Source organism: Schistocerca gregaria, chromosome 4, assembly GCF_023897955.1.
Source record: "Schistocerca gregaria isolate iqSchGreg1 chromosome 4, iqSchGreg1.2, whole genome shotgun sequence".
NCBI lineage: Eukaryota > Metazoa > Arthropoda > Insecta > Orthoptera > Acrididae > Schistocerca > Schistocerca gregaria.
Genome location: NC_064923.1, coordinates 89947760 through 89965678, shown reverse-complemented (window position 1 = coordinate 89965678; position 17919 = coordinate 89947760). Strand labels below are relative to the sequence as shown.

Genomic DNA, 17919 nt, shown 5'->3' with positions numbered 1-17919 from the left:
CATTCTCCAGATCTCTCACCAATTGAAAAGTCTGGTCAATGGTGGCCGAGAAACTGGCTCGTCACAATACTCTAGTCACTACTCTTGATGAACTGTGGTATGGTGTTGAAGCTGCATGGGCAGCTGTACCTGTACACGCCATCCAAGCTTTGAGTCAATGGCCAAGTGTATCAAGGCCGTTATTACGGCCAGAGGTGGTTGTTTTGGGTACTAATTTCTCAGGATCTATGCACCCAAATTGCGTCAAAATGTAATCACATGTCAGTTGTAGTATAATATATTTGTCTAATGAATACTCGTTTATCATCTGCATTTCTTCTTGGTGTAGCAATTTTAATGGCCAGTAGTGTAGCTTAATCAGAAGAATAAGCAGCTTTCACTGAGTTAATACTCGGCAGAAAACAATCGGACTTCCTTAACTCTTGTGCAGAAAGGTGTGCACTATACTGCTGCAGCCATTTTCAACAATCTACCAACAGAATTAAAAAATCTTAGCGCCATTGCTTGCGCTTCCAAATCGGACCGAAGAGCTTCCGCATTGTTCAGTCCTTCTGTTCTGTTGAGGAGTTCCTTGAAAAATTAAGGTGAATGTTGTATTGTTGATTGCGTTTGCTTAAACTTATGGCATGACTTTTTTGGGCTCATAAACGTTTTATTTTTATCTGTTATTACTTTTATGTAGTAATTTCATGTACCGACGCGTTCCATGACCTTGGAGATTTGCTCCTCAGTTTGGTCCTACGTAACTAGACGTGTAAATCAGTAAATGAAACTTCCTGGCAGGATAAAACTGTGTGCCGGACCGAGACTCGTACTCGGGACCTTTGCCTTTCGCGGGCAAGAGCTCTACCAACTGAGTTAAAATGGCTCTGAGCACTATGGGACTTAACTGCTGTGGTCATCAGTCCCTTAGAACGTAGAACTACTTAAACCTAACACAACCTAAGGATATCACACACATCCATGCCCGAGGCAGGATTCGAACCTGCGACCGTAGCGGTCGTGCGGTTCCAGACTGTAGCGTCTAGAACCGCTTGTCCATTCAGGCCGGCCCTACCAACTGAGCTACCCAAGCACGACTGACGCCCCGTCCTCACAGCTTTACTTCCGCCAGAGAGCTTCTGTAAAGCCTGGAAGGTATGAGACGAGGTACTGGCGGAAGTAAAGTTGTGAGGACGGGGCGTGTGTCGTGCTTGGGTAGCTCAGTTGGTAGAGCTCTTGCAAAGGTCACGAGTTCGAGTCTCGGTCCGGCACACAATTTTAATCTGCCAGGAAGTTTCATATCAGCGCACACTCCGCTGCAGAGTGAAAATCTCATTCTGGAAATAAATAAATGACTAAAGACAGGGAAATGACGGAGCAGCGGCGAGGCAGTGTCGGCTGACCTGTGGCGTGCTGCAGAGCACCGACATGATCCAGGCGGCGGCCAGCAGGTAGCGGCCGCGGCGCGCCACGTCGCTCAGCTTCATCGGCTTCAGCACCGCGAAGTACCTGTGAACACCACGCGCAGTCACAGCAGCGCGTCACGCAGGACCCCCATATAACCTCTGTCCAATACATTACACATCTGGGAAAGAACTTTTCAAAAGCCAAGGTCACATACAGGGTGTGGCACGAAATCTGTTACCAATTGTTTCTATTGCAATTTATGCTGTACATTAGATATCCCGCTGGGACCACTACAGCAGCACCAGCAGCGATTGGAAATACAAATGAGTTACGAAATCTACATCTACATGATTACTCTGCAATTGACATTTAAGTGCTTGGCAGAGGGTTCATCGAACCACAATCATACCATCTCCCTACCATTCCACTCCCGAACAGTGCGCGGGAAAAACGAACACCTAAAACTTTCTGTTACAGTTCTGATTTCTCTTACATTATTTTGACGATCATTCCTACCTATGTAGGTTGGGCTCAACAAAATGTTTTCGCATTCGGAAGAGAAAGTTGGTGACTGAAATTTCGTAAATAGATCTCGCCGCGACGAAAAAGTCTTTGCTTTAATGACTTCCATCCCAACTCGCGTATCATATCTGCCACACTCTCTCCCCTATTACGTGATAATACAAAACGAGCTGCCCTTTTTTGCACCCTTTCGATGTCCTCCGTCAATCCCACCTGGTAAGGATCACACACCGCGCAGCAATATTCTAACAGAGGACGAACAAGTGTAGTGTAAGATGTCTCTTTAGTGGACTTGTTGCATCTTCTAAGTGTCCTGCCAATGAAACGCAACCTTTGGCTCGCCTTCCCCATAATATTATCTATGTGGTCTTTCCAACTGAAGTTGTTCGTAATTTTTACACCCAGGTACTTAGTTGAATTGATAGCCTTGAAAATTGTACTATTTATCGAGTAATCGAATTCCAACGGATTTCTTTTGGAACTCATGTGGATCACCTCACACTTTTAGTTATTTAGCGTCAACTGCCACCTGCCACACCATACAGCAATCTTTTCTAAATCGCTTTGCAACTGATACGGGTCTTCGGGTGACCTTACTAGACGGTAAATTACAGCATCATCTGCGAACAACGTAAGAGAACTGCTCAGATTGTCACCCAGGTCATTTATATAGATCAAAAAGAGCAGAGGTCCCATGACGCTTCTCTGGGGAACACCTGATATCACTTCAGTTTTACTCGATGATTTGCCGTGTATTGCTACGAACTGCGACCTTCCTGACAGGAAATCACGAATCCAGTCGCACAATTGAGACGATGCCCCATACGCCCGCAGCTTGATTAGAAGTCGCTTGTTAGGAACGGTGTCAAAAGCTTTCCGGAAATCTAGAAATACGGAATCAACTTGAGATCCCCTGTCGATAGCGGCCATTACTTCGTGCGAATAAAGAGCTAGCTGTGTTGCACAAGAACGATGTTTTCTAAAACTATGCTGATTTCGTAACATTAGATCGTTCCCTTCGAGGTGATTCATAATGTTTGAATACAGTATATGCTCCAGAACCCTACTGCAAACCGACGTCAATGATATAGGTCTGTTCAAAAAAATGGTTCAAATGGCTCTGAGCACTATGGGACTCCACATCTATGGTCATCAGTCCCCTAGAACATAGAACTACTTAAACCTAACTAACCTAAGGACATCACACAACACCCAGCAATCACGAGGCAGAGAAAATCCCTGACCCCGCCGGGATTCGAACCCGGGAACCCGGGCGCGGAAAGCGAGAACGCTACAGCACGACTACGAGATGCGGGTGATATAGGTCTGTATTTCGATGGATTACTCCTACTACCCTTCTTAAACACTGGTGTGACCTGCGCAATTTTCCAATCTGTAGGTATAGATCTATCGGTGAGCGAGCGGTTGTATATGATTGCTAACTAGGGAGCTATTGTATCAGCGTAATCTGAAAGGAACCTAATCGGTATGCAAACTGGACCTGAAGACTTGCCCGTATCAAGCGATTTGAGTTGCTTCGCAACCCCTAAGGTAACTACATCTAAGAAACTCATGCTAGCAGCTGTTCGCGTTTTAAATTCTGGAATATTCCATTCGTCTTCCCTGGTGAAGGAATTTCGGAAAACTGCATTCAATAACTCCGCTTTAGCGGCACAGTCGTCGGTAACAGTACCATCCGCACTGCGCAGCGAAGGTATTGACTGCGTCTTGCCGCTTGTGTACTTAACATACGACCAGAATTTCTTCTGATTTTCTACCAAATTTCGAGACAATGTTTCGTTTTTGGAACCTATTAAAGGCATCTCGCATTGAAGTCCGTGCCAAATTTCGCGCGTCTGTAAATTTTAGTCAATCTTCGGGATTTCGCGTTCTTCTGAACTTCGCATGTTTTTTCCTTGTGACGTGTAATTCACGATACTGTCGCTAGGAGACTAGTAAGCAGCAATGGCTGACAATGGAAGACTGACGACACAGCAACGATCGGCAATTGTGTTACTTTTTCATGAAACGAAAAACCTTGTTATGACTCAGAGGCGTTTTCGACAACAGTTTAACTCACGACGGGTCCCTTGCAAGAAGACAATCCACAGATTGTACGATAAATTTGTACGGTTTAAGCCTGTTTGTTCGCCGGAGAATATTGAAGCGGTACGAGTTGCTGTACAGAGAAGTCCCGGGAAATCGAGTAGAAAGGCAGCAGCGCAACTGGTAATATCCAGACGCTCCGCTCAACACATTCTTAAAAGTGACCTCCATATGTACCCATACAAGATGATCTGTGCACAGAAGCTCACTGAAGAACACCAGCAGCAGAGACTACTGTTTGGTCAGTGCGCGGAGGATAGGGAAGAAACTCTCAACAACGTTTGGTTTTCAGACGAGGAGCATTTTCATTTAGACGGTGTGGTTAACAAACAAAATGTACGCTTTTTGGCCACTGAAAACCCACAAGTGCTTCATGAACGACAACATTATGCTCCGAGGATTACAGCATGGGCAGCGATTTCCAGTCACGGACTTATTGGACCCTTTTTCTTTGAAGAAACTATGAACAGCGAGCGTTATTTGAGCATGCTTCGCAATAGCTTCATTCCACAGCTACTTGTTACTGCCTTGCCCGTCAACACGCAGTGGTTCATACAAGATGGAGCAAGGCCACATACTGCAACCACTGTGTTGGAGTTTTAACACGAGCATTTCGACATGCGGATCATTTCACTTAGGTTTCCAGGTCGCTTCAATGACGGACAAAATTGGCCCCCCAATAGTCCAGACCTCAATCCATGTGACTTTTTTCTTTGGGGGTACCTAAAGGAAAAAATTTTCCCGAAGCGTCCACGTGATTTAATGGAGCTCAGAAGACTTATTCTTCGAGCTTGCAGTGAAATTACGGAAGACATGTGCCGTAGGGTAATCACTAACTTCATTGTTCGTTTTAAGGAAGCTAGGAAACGAAATGGTGGACATATTGAGCATGTCCTGAGTTACAAATCTCCATGGACGGCTCTTCATTGTAGTATATGTTCCTTTCAGATTGTATTGACAATAAAGTTTATTTTCAAAAACAAAATGGTAACACATTTCGTGCGCCACCGTGTTCATTAGTCTTTATTGTTGACAATCGGTTTCGACAGTGTAACTGTCATCTTCTGATCTGTAACATAATGCACATACACTCAAGTGACGAAAGTCACGGGATCCCTCCTAAATTCGCGTCGGATCCCCTTTTGTCCGGCGCATTGCAGCACCTCGACGTGGCATGGACTCGACAAGTCGTTGGAAGCCCCTGCTGAAATATTGAGCCATGTCGGCTCTATAGCGTCCATAATTGTGAAGCGGTTGTTCGTGCAGAATTTTGTGCACGAACTGACCTACCGGTTATGTCCCATTAATGTTCGATGGGCCTCATATCGGGCGATCTGGTGGCGAAATCTTTTGCTCGATTTGTCCAAATGTTCTTCTAACAAATCGCAAGCAATTCTGGCCCAACGACATGGCGCACAATCATCCAAAATATCCTATCGTTGTATGGGAAAATGAACTCCATGAATATCTGAAAGTGGTCTCCAAGTAACCTAACATTAACATTTCCAGGCAACGATGGATTAAGTTGCACCAGAGGACTTAGTCAGTTCCATGTAAACACAGCCCACACCATTATGGAACCACAACCAGCTTGCTGCTTTGTGGCCAGCCGGTGGGAGTTTGGGACTTTGTGGGTGACTGGAGAGATAAGACATGGGAGATCTGTTCTTGTACAAGATTCGGAGGGTAATTATGATCTGTGAAGATCTCGGGGAGATCCTTGGTATAATCAGAAAGGGACTGCTCATCACTACAGATGGCAAAGCTGTATGGAAGGGATTCCTCAGTATGGAATGGGTGCCAGCTCTTGAACTGGAGGTATTGCTGATGGTTGGTAGGTTTGATATGAAGGTGCTGATGCAGCTATCTTTGAGGTAGAGATCAAGATCAAGGAAGGTGGCTCATTGGATTGACGAGGAGCAGGTGAAGCAAATGGGGAAGAAGGAGTTGAGGTTCTGGAGGGATGTGGGTAGGGTGTCCTCATCCTCGAGCCAGATCACAAATGTCACCAATGAAACTTAACAAAGTGAGGGGTTTGGGGTTCAGCGTGGTCAGGAAGGATTCATTTAGATTGTCCATGAATAGACTGGCACAGTTGGTGCCATATCACTTTTATGAAGTATTATCTGTAAGTTTCAGATATTCTGTTATAAAAATAAGAATGTAGCTTTAAAGATTAATTTCCTGTCTCAGCTTCAAGGTAAAATCGTATTACGCATTTGGTTGAGATAGATACAGCAAGCAGCTGCACCAAGTCCACTGTAACTATAAAAAAAAGGGTCTTCTTTTGTCACTTCTACTATAAACCTGCCGATAAATGCAGATGTATCTATTGTGACACAAACCGGCACAGGTACCATGGCGTCTCCAGAAACCTCAAAATGAATGCTAACTTTCATTATGTAGTAATTTTTTGTAGTTCAGAAAGTTTATGTTTTTTCCTGCAGACCATCAACTTGGTCACAACAAATTGTGAAAGGATGCAAGGACATAGCACCTATATCCCGGCAACACAATAATATTGCACCTGGGAGTGAGGGTGCTTCAGTCAGCTTATGATGAGTTTTTACCATGATATTTCAAGAGGATTTGCTGTACCACTTGATAGCATTATGGAGCCACGACCAGCTTGCACAGTCCCTTGTTGACGGCTTGGGTCGATGACGTAATGGGGTCAACGCCACACTGGATCTCTACCATCAGGTCTTACCAACCGAATTATGGACTCTTCTGACCAGGCCACTGTTTTCGAGTCGTCTAGGATCCAACCGATATGGCGCCACCAGCCTAGTAGAGACGCCGCAGGCGATGCCGCGCTATTAGCGAAGGCACTCGCGTCTATCGTTTACTGCCATTGCCCATTAACAGCAGATTTGGCCTAACTGGGCTAACAGATACGTTCGTCGTACGTCATACATTGATTTCTGCGGTTATTTCACTCATCGTTGCTTGTCCATTAGCAATGACTACACAAACTCCGCTGCTCCCGGTCGCTAAGTGAGCGCCGTCGGTCACTGCGTTGTTCGTGGTGAGAGGTAATGCTTGATATTTGGCGTTCTCTGCACACTCTTAACACTGTGGAATATCCCAAGCGTCTGGTTCCACCTACCGTTTCGCTTTCAGTGTCTGTTAATTCCAGCCGTGCGGCCATGATCACGACGGAAACTTAAACACGAATCATTTAAGCACAAATGACAGCTATGCCAATGCACTGCCCTTTTGTACTTTGTGTTCGCGATACTACCGCCATCTGTACATGTGCATATCACTATCCCATGTCTTTTTTCTCCTCAGTTACATGATATACAGGGTGCGTCAAAAAATGTATACACACTTTAAACTGTCATAGACAATTTATTTCCCGTTCTACAAGGTTAAATATCTGTGCGAAAGTAATGTTATGGTCCTTCAACAGGTGACAGCAGTGCCAAGGAAGTGACCGCAACATGGCGGACGTGCGTTTGAGCTTTGAAGTGCGGAAGCAGATAATTAAGTGGTACTGGAAGTTTGAGAATGTAACTGCGGTTCGAAGACAGTGGAGAAGTGAGTATGGTACAGAACCATCTTCAAGGTTAACAATTACACGTCTACGAGACAAATTAGAAATTCATGGAACAGTCTGTGATGTGCATAAAGGTCGATCAGGGCGACCTTGTACAGCTACGTGTGATGATTACACAACTGCGGTCTTGGAACTGTTTCAGCATTCGCCTCAAAAATCTTCAAGGCAAGCCTCACGTGTTAGTGATGGAAGTGCTAGTAGTGTGCTGCGCATTCTGAAGAAAGGCAAGTTCTGTGTGTACGTTCCAAGGCTGGTGCAACAGCTAAGTGACGACGATCCAGATCGAAGGTTAGAATTTTGTGAATGGGTTCAGGAGATGGTGAGACGTGAACCGGGATTTACGGGTAGCATAATTTGGTCGGATGAAGCACAACTCAGACTCGATGGAATTGTCAATAGGCACAATTGTGTGTACTGGGCTGAAGATAATCCTCACATTACAGTTGAAAAGGCTGTGAATTTGCCTGGTGTAAATGTGTGGTGTGGTTTGTCTGCAAGGGGACTCATGGGGCCTTACCGCTTAGAAGGTACTGTTCCTGTAGAAACGTACCTAACAATGCTTGCTGACTCCATATTCCCTGCCATTCGTGCACTACACGGTAATGATGAGTTTTATTTCCAACAAGATGGCGCCCCGCCACACTATGATAGGGACGTACGAGCATACCTGGATCACAATGTGCCAGGCCAGTGGATAGGAGGCAGGGGACCAATCGAGTTTCCTGTACGCTCTCCAGACCTCATGCCGCTGGATTTCTTCTTATGGGGCACAGTAAAAAGATGAGGTGTACAAACGTAAACAACGTAACCTGGGCACACTTTGGAATAAGATTCATGCGGTGCACACAGAAATCTCATTGGACACTTTGGTACGATGTATGGAATCAGTGGTGACTCGTACTCAGAAATGTATTGATGCTGAAGGCCACCAGCTTGAACATTAATCACATTTGCAAAGTAAATTTATTTTTACAATTGGACTTCAAGCTTTCCATTTCCAGAAATTTGACATTGTAGAGCGGAAATAAATTTTCTATGACGCTTCAAAGTGTGCATACATTTTTTTGACGCACCCTGTATGTCTCCCATCGTCATTTACGAAAAAAATAATTGAGAAAATTTTTTTTGTTTGACGTTAAAAATACCGGAATGGAAACTCAATTTAGATATCTCCAAAGAATTTTTGTTGTAAAATATCTTCCATTATGAGTTCGTACTTCATGCCATGTTGTCACTATGGTGCATTAAATACAGCACATTATACAGATTCGTCACAGTTAGAAAGCACCTTCTGTACATGGGCATACTCTCATATGTAGCAATGACAGAGCATTGTTAATGCTTAAAATGTACGACATACAGAGTGCTTATACATTGGTTATGCAAAAGTAACATTTAATTGTGAAAAGCGTAAATAACTTTGAGAAATGATTGTTACAGCACTGAATGTAGTATATCTTCAAGTTTTATTCCCGTCTAACGCTGTAAGTTCCTGACGTTTCCGCTAGGTGGCATGTGCAAATGAGTAATTCCATCAGTCGTCTTGGAGTCGTATGTAGTGCACGCACAATAATGTGGCCGGTAGATGCGCAGTCGGCAGAGCGCACGTGGGGATATCGGAGGTGGTAAGGTATGTGGGCAGGCGCTGTACGGAAAATGCCGAGCCCAGGAGGGGAAATGCCATTCACAGCAAGCCTACACTCCGGTTTCTTCTGTATATCAAGTGGAACATCTACACGCCCACACTTGCATGGTGTCCATTCAAAAAGATCTACTTCATCACTGTTTTGGTTAGCATCCAAAAAGAATTTCGTTGAAAATGCAACAAAAAAAATTATTTTCACATGGCTCGTTAACCATTAGTAACTCAACAGAGCAACGTCACGAGTGGCTAATTTTGAGTAAAACCTACATTTCTAAAGCAGCCATGTAAAAATTTGCCTCTTTCGTCAAAATGCTGAGGAGTATACACAATGTCACCTCACTAAGATTCTGTGCAGATGTAATCGGGAGAGTATTCTGAAACAGTGATTACTAATTTTATTAAAAAAAGGTAAGGTCATAGATTACTAAAAGGCACATCCTTGGTACAAAAATAAAGGTGTATTGTCTTCACTTAGGTTGTTTCAAAAGTCACACGGTACCTCGTTTCACAAGCTGCTGATGCCCCTTAAAATATACATTCATTTATCGAAAAATTCTGTAGTTACTGAAACAATACGGCAGATAATAAGGTTTCGCATAATAACCATAAGGAAAAATTACTCTTTGTGTGCTTTCATTTGCAAAAATCTCATTTCGATATCTCAAACCGCTTAAGAAATGTGATGCATGTTGTGGATATTTCATTCTGGGTTTATCGCTGGAGGGCTTGATCGCAAATCACGGTGCTACGTCGGATAAATTTTTCCAAGACTGGTGAAAGATAGACATCTCCACCCAAGTGTTAAGAAAAATTCAGTATGTTAGCTAATGTCATATGCAGCAGCATGTTATTTAATATGCACCAAACGCAAAATCAAAGCGACTCCTGTTTCCTTGCAAACTATTTAGAATTTCAGTGCAAGTATAACGAATTTCAGTGCAAATATAACGCAATATCTATAATCATTAGCGACAAGATGGGCACGTTATCACGAGAATGGCATATAAAGCCATACGTAACGCAAAAATCAAATTTTTTACAGAATGGTTTCTGTAAAATCGTTTGAGATAGATTGCAAGGTGTGCGTGTCGCCGACCGAACGAAAGCGGGTGTTGGCCTCCCCTTCCGAACAAACGAATGAACTAGTCCAGCGCTTAAGGGGACATTGTATGTCCTATGCCACCAATGTTAAATTATCGAATTTTGTGACCCATTGTCTTGGAAAATTTTTAAGACACAAACTTACAATTTTTCATAATTATTGAATGCACCTTTCTAGATATAATTAACTAGAATTATTACTAAAATTGTATTGCAGGACATGTTATCTTTTTTTTTCAAACACACAATTTTTGACAGAATTTTGTAAATAAATGAACGTAAAAACAAAACAACTCTGGATATTTTAATCATTCTAGTTCCATATGTGTTGAATCTCACACTTCTCACGCTGCGAAAATTTTATGTCTCTACCATCGGCACTTTTTTAGGAAACGGGTTATTTATTGCAAAAACCGTAGTTCAGAGATATTGAGGTCTAAAAATTTTTTAATACAAATTCTTATACAGACTTGCACTTCTGCGTATTTTATGCACTAGAATTGCCCTGGCCCACTGTCCGTGTCTTCTTCCGTGTTACAACAGCCCAGTGCTCGCCTCCTCCTTTTCTTTTGTGCTTCTTTTGCCATTTGCTGAGCAGCTAACTCTGCTTCACGTACACGAAGCTCATCTAGTTCCCGCAGTCCTTTAACTGTGTTCTATCCAAATCTTACCACTGACTTCTCCAGAACCTTAAGTCTGTCATAATTCCCACCATTAAATGTTATTACAGCAACAGACAACGCTAACTTTATGCTAACTTTAGTCATAAGGCCAACAGATACATTTTTAGGAACACGGCACCACACAACATTATTGAAGGACTCATTCACATTCTGGATTTTTCCATGTAAACATCTCTTTAGTATCCCAGGATTTTCCAAATCTCTATAAATAGGTTTTACTGCCTCCATTACTGTCAAAGGAAGAGAATGGTTATGTGTAAATTCATGCAGGGTGCCAGAAAATTCAGCCTATATTTACATTATGTGTTTCGTGGAGGTGGACACAAAGCGTGACATGGCTTTTCATCGGCTGATATTTGGTGAAAGAACGTGCTCCAAACAGCTCTTTTCATCTTCTCCAAATTGTCACAGTTATATCTAATGGCCTTCCCATAATATTCCTGTAATTCATGAATTACTTTGGCCGTTAATTGTCACCACCACAAAGACAGCAAGAGACAGTTTCAGAAAGAACTTGTGCAAAAATATGCAGATCAAAAACGACGTTGTCCATAATATCATTCCTTTTACCACTGCCATCCGTTTCTACAGTTACTTTCCTTTTCGATGCACTACGGGGCGTGGTCACTTCAAAAACATTGTCGTGGTTTCCTTCACTGCTAGCACACGTGTTTTCATGTATTTCAGAAGAAAACGCAGGTCTCGCATATATGGAAGCCGGAAATTTGCGTTTCTTAAAGTTAGTATTACGCTTAGTCATTTTATTTGGGTATAAAAAGCAATAGCACTTAGGTTACTACAAAAATAGCCGATAATCACACTACTTTCAACGTAGACTAGCATCAGAATCAAAGGACTGATTTGTTTATTCGTAATGTATTAATATGAGCTGCGCGAATAAAGCAAAAGTTAATTTTGTCCCTTAAATGATTGTTACTTGTCATTTAGCTGCGTTAATCTGCATAAACTACAACACTATCGTTCAGTGACAATTCACGACTAAATAACTCAAGCCACCACCTCGAAGACAAACTATTTCACCGAAAGACGCCGGCTCAGTGTCGGTTAGAAGTCTATGACGCAGCAGTTGAACAACTACATTTGTAGCCTGGGTGAAACAATGAGACGTACCATCTTAGAACTGAATATGCCTAGTGTTACAGCGCGAAAAGTATTATACCATAGAAAAGCGTAATTCAAACCCCAAAAATTGAAAGTTCACAGGGTCTGGCAGGAATGTGATTGCAGACGAGACATTTGTCGTGTTACAAAAGGTAGCCACATTGAACTTTTGTAAATAAAACTTGATGAGATACTACATTCAGTGCAGTATAAAACATTTCTCTAAGTTATTTACCTGTTTCACAATTAAAGGTTACTTTTGCGTAAATAATTCATAAGCACCCTGTACAGTAAGATACACATTTGTACACCCGTTTAAGTCACTTGGGAGACACATCCCGGACCCACATTAGCCAAAGTATGTGATGCAACTGGACGGCAGATAGGCAAAGATAAGGAGTGTACATAGTTACAGCCGCAAGATCGCTCTTACGCAGGCATCGTAAAATCAGGGAGTGAATTATTATTATTGTTATTGTTAAATGCAAAAAGAAAATAATTTACGCTCTGATTTTAAAATGCTTGTGTACGAGTGATCTAGTGGCTGTAACTACACTACTGGCCATTAAAATTGATATACTACGAATATGGCGTGCTACAGACGCGAAATTTAACCGACAGGAAGAAGATGCTGTGATATGCAAATACTTAGCTTTTCAGCCGGTTGGCTCCGGTGGCGACACCTACAACGTGCTGACATGAGTAAAGTTTCCAACCGATTTCTCATACACAAACAGCAGTTCACCGACGTTGCCTGGTTGTGATGCCTCGTGTAAGGACGAGAAATGCGGACAATCACGTTTCTGACTTTGATGAAGGTCGGATTGTAGCGTATCGAGATTGTAGTTTATCGTATCGCGACATTGCTGCTCGCGTTAGTCGAGATCCAATGACTGCTGGCAGAATATGGAATCGGTGGGTTCAGGAGTGTAATACGCTGGATCCCAACGGCCTCGTATCACTAGCAGTCGAGATGACAGGTATCTTATCCACATGGCTGTAACGGATCGTGCATCCACGTCTCGATCCCTGAGTCAACAGATGGGGACGTGTGCAAGACAACAAGTATCTGCACGAACAATTCGACGACGTTTGCAGCAGCATGGACTATCAGCTCAGAGACCATGGCTGCGGTTACCCTTGACGCTGCATCATAGACAGGAGTGCCTGCGATGGTGTACTCGACGACGAACCTGGGTGCACGAATGGCAAAACGTCATTTTTTCGGATGAATCCAGGTTCTGTTTACAGCACCATGATGGTCGCATCCGTGTTTGGCGACGTCGCGGGGAACGCACATTGGTGGCGTGTATTCGTCATCGCCATACTGGTGTATCACCCGGCGTGATGGTATGGGGTGCCAGTGGTTACACGTCTCGGTCACCTCTTGTTCGCACAGACGGCACTTTGAACAGTGGACGTTACATTTCAGATGTGTTAATACCCGTAGCTCTACCCTTCATTCGATCCCTGCAAAACTCTACATTTCAGCAGGATAATGCACGACCTCATGTTGCAGGTCCTGTACGGGCCTTTCTGGATACAGAAAATGTTCGACTGTTGCCCTGGCCAGCATATTCTCCAGATCTCTCACCAACTGAAAACGTCTGGTCAGTGATGGCCGAGCAACTGGCTCGTCACATTACGCCAGTCACTACTATTGATGAACTGTGGTATCGTGTTGATGCTGCATGGGCAGCTGTACCTGTACACGCCACCCACGCTCTGTTTGACTCAATGCCCAATCGTATCAAGGCCAGAGGTGATTTCTCAGGATCTACGCACCCAAATTGCGTGAAAATGTAATCATATGTCAGTTCTAGCATAATATATTTGTCCAATGAATACGTGTTTATCATCTGCATTTCTTCTTGGTGTAGCAATTTAAATGTCGAGTAGTGTATGTACACAGCTAATCTCTGTCTCACTTTCATCCAGTTGCACTTCATACTTCGGCTAATGTGGATACAGGATGCATGTAACATGTCACGCAGACGTAATCAGATGCACAAATACGCATTTTACTAGATGTCGTGCGTTTTAAGTATTAGCAAGCCTATCTGAGTGCTACGTATGTGAACATGCTCATGTGCACAAGGTGCTTTTCAGCTGTAAATGGTTTTATTTATTTGACATACCTGTATATCAGTGTGGTGCATAAGTGGCGTTTTCGTTTTTCATGTTGGTATTTCTTTTGCTCTGGCTTTATTTATTGATTATCATTTTTATTTGTTGTTCACTGTTGCTATTTGAATTTACATATTGTCATTTTATCATCTGAAAATAGTGAGTGGAGCTGTGGAAGCTAGAAAATGGAGTGCCGAGCGGAGCAATTGGAACATTTCCGACATATTCTTCTGTTTGCCTGCATAGGAAGCTACACTCTCGGGACGTCACTTCCAAGACAATGCTGAGGTGGAGCAGGCTGTGCGGCAAATACTCGCATCTCAGGGCACCGAATTTTAACAGAGTGGTTTCTTGGTTGCACGCAATGACTAACGTCCCATTCTCGAAATGACTGTCGAAAAACAGTGCAACGTGTATAGTTCCTGATTGCATGGTGAATTTGTGGTCGGCAATGAAGTTAACGTGTAAAAAACAATGAGGAAACTTACTATCGCAATGGCCCTCGTAATTCTGTGGGGATATACTCCAGTCGGATGAATGTGAAGGCTAGTGTACATGTAAGTGTATCAGTTTCAGAGTACACCGAGTGAAACAGATTACTTGCTGTCTTCCCTGTATTTACTTTGTTACGGACACCGCCCCACGCAGACTCTACCCGGCTGCCTACCCGATTAGCTGGTGGTGAGAAAGATGGCGGCGGCACTGCTCACCTGTCGATGCTGATGCAGATGAGGACGAAGCTGGAGAGGAAGAGGCCGAAGACGCGGAAGAAGGCCATGACGCGGCACAGCGCGTCGCCCGCGCGCCAGCTCACCGTCGACGACCAGCCGATCTCCAGCGGCATCATCAGGAACGTCACCTGGACAAGAGTGGCCAGCGCGTCACCAGGTGTCGAGCGTCGAGATTCAGCACGAGGGCCAGCAAGGCAGTGCCGAAACAGTGGGCGGGAGGGTGGAGCGATTGCGCTCTGTCCTGACTTCTTAAGTGTGTCTCAGGAGAAATGGTCAGTTTTCAGGGATGTGACAGGAACGGAAATTCGAAGCAAAATATCTAGTAAACATTGGATCTAAAGTTCATACATTAGGAGCTGTGAGCACTCCTTCAGCAGAAGAGACGAACATGTGCTCATAGCTCTTAATGTATGGATTTGAGATCCGTGTTTACCAGACTTTTTTTTGTCCGTTTGGTCCGCCTCTGCAAATAACGAACAGAGCTTGCAGTATGTTAGATACATGTTTCATAGATCATTTAAACGATTCTTTTATCTATATGATGTGACATGACTCATTTTGGAGAATATGTAGACATGATTATAATTATGAAAACTTTTTTTAGTCCTTCTCCGTCAAAAACTAGTTATTTTAAGCTACCAGTTTTTAAAAAGAAATTCCAGGGAATAGAAGGAGCTGTCCAGAAGAAAAGATTTTAGGTTAGAATTGGAATTTGCTTTGCTACCTGTCAGACATTTCATATTATTATGCAAATAAACTAAGATTTATATTTCACAAGCTGCGACATCGTCGCGAGAAAACAGTGACCCGTATATGTAACAAATTTCCTTTAATTTACGTCTATGCTCACAAACTTTTTGCTGCAGATCTGATGATGGTCATTAAAGACCGAAACCGGTAATCTGTTAACAAAACGTTTGTGACCATAGACGTAAATTAAAGGAAACTTATAAGATTTATGTTTTTGCATATTGAACTTCTCTCTGAAAACTTTAATAAACTCTCTATGTAAGAGGCAATGTCGTGACTGACTCATTCATTCACTGACTCATCATTGCACGGCCCAAACCTGATATTTGGAGAGGTTCTTGATCTTACTCTGAAGAGCCAAAGAAATTGGTACACCTGCCTAATATCGTGTAGGGCCTGTCCTGCTGGAATTGCCCGACTCCGTCGGCATACACAATGGACATGAATGGATGATTAAGTACGTGCTACCTATCAGAGTCTTATTTAGACGTATCAGGGGCCCCATGTCACTCCAGCTGCACACAGGCCACACAATTACAGAGCCTCCACCAAGTTGAAGAGTCCCCTGCTGATATACAGGGTCCATGGATTCATGAGATTGTCTCTGTATCCATACACGTCCATTCGCTCGATACAATCTGAACCAGACTCGTCCGACCAGGCAACAAGTTTCCAGTTATCAACAGTCAAATGTTGGTGTTGACGGGCCCAAGCGGGGCATAAAGCTTTATGTCGTGCAGTCATCGAGAGCACACGAGTGGGCCTTCCTCTCCGAAAGCCCATATCGATGAGGTTTCGTTGAATGTTTCGCCCGCTGACACTTGTTGATGGCCGAGCATTGAAATCTGTCGCAATCTGTGGAAGGGTTGCACTGTCACGTTGAACGATTCTCTTAACTCGCCGTTGGTCTCGTTCTTGCAGGATCTTTTTCCAGCCGCAGCGATGTCGGAGATTTGATGTTTTACCGGATTCCTGATATTCATGGTACACTCGTGGAATGGTGTATGGGAATATGACCACTTCAACGCTCGTGCGCCGACTATGACACCACGTTCAAACTCACTTAAATCTTGATAACATGCCATTGTAGCAGCAGTAACCGATCTAACAACTGCGCCAGACACTTGTTGTCTTATATAGGCGTTGCCGACCCCAACGCCGTATTCTGCCTGTTTACATTACCCTGTATTCGAATACGCATGCCTGGACCAGTTTCTTTGGCATCTCAGTGTATAGGAGGCAATGTCCGACTGCCTGACTCATCATCGCGCAGCCGAAACCGCTAAGGACAGAAACTTGAAATTTTGAGAGGTTATTGATCTTTTATTGCAGGCGTTGTTTAAGAAGGGATTTTTAGAACTTCAACGTTTAAGAGGGTGAAATAATGGGTAACCTGTTTTATGAAAATATTTCATTGTGAAAGCATTTTGGAAGCAAAATCTATGAAAATTGGTATACGGCTTCTCAGTTGGAAATGAAAATATATGTGATTGACAGTTTTTGGGGATAAAATAGGGCCAGACTAATTCATTAACTCATCGTTGTCCAGCCCAAACCTCTAAAAATAGAAACTTGAAATTTGGACAGGGTATTCATCTTATTTGGTAGGAATAATTAAAAAAGGGATTGTTCAAAGAAATTCCACATCTAAGGCGGTGAAGTAAGGTTTTGTGGCCTTCTAAAACAGTTATTTCGTTTATCAGTCACAAACACAAAAACACATGTTTCGGTATTTTTGGATATTCAACCATTATGTGGGTAAAATTGTGGGTGTAATTTTTTAAAAATAAATCATTATTAAACAAGTGCAAAAGCATTTTTAACGCTACATCGGCATCTCAGTTAGATATAAACCAATACACATTTCAGTGTTTTTGCAAATTCAACCCTTAAGGGGATGAAATAGACGACGAAAATTTTTAAGAAAATATTTCGTTATATTAAAAAACATTTAAAGCCACATATATGAAAACTGGTATTTCACTTCTCGGTTGGATACAAAGAAACACGTATCAGCGGATGAAAGTTTGTGCGGAAATATCTCCACAAGATCGCGAAATACACTCCTGGAAATTGAAATAAGAACACCGTGAATTCATTCTCCTAGGAAGGGGAAACTTTATTGACACATTCCTGGGGTCAGATACATCACATGATCACACTGACAGAACCACAGGCACA

At 43.0% G+C, this 17919-nt stretch overlaps 1 protein-coding gene across 15 annotated transcripts in view; it reads right to left on the bottom strand.

Annotated features, from left to right (window-relative positions):
- Window positions 1-17919, bottom strand: part of LOC126266656 (adipokinetic hormone/corazonin-related peptide receptor variant I-like) — a 1027110-nt gene that overhangs the window by 145777 nt on the left and 863414 nt on the right. For all 15 annotated transcript variants that reach the window (XM_049971065.1, XM_049971057.1, XM_049971056.1 and 12 more), the window contains 2 exons: window positions 14968-15116; window positions 1386-1491 (listed from right to left, as the gene is read on the bottom strand). In XM_049971065.1, the coding sequence (XP_049827022.1) occupies window positions 1386-1491; window positions 14968-15116 (255 nt within the window). The remainder of the gene's footprint in view (window positions 1-1385; window positions 1492-14967; window positions 15117-17919) is intronic.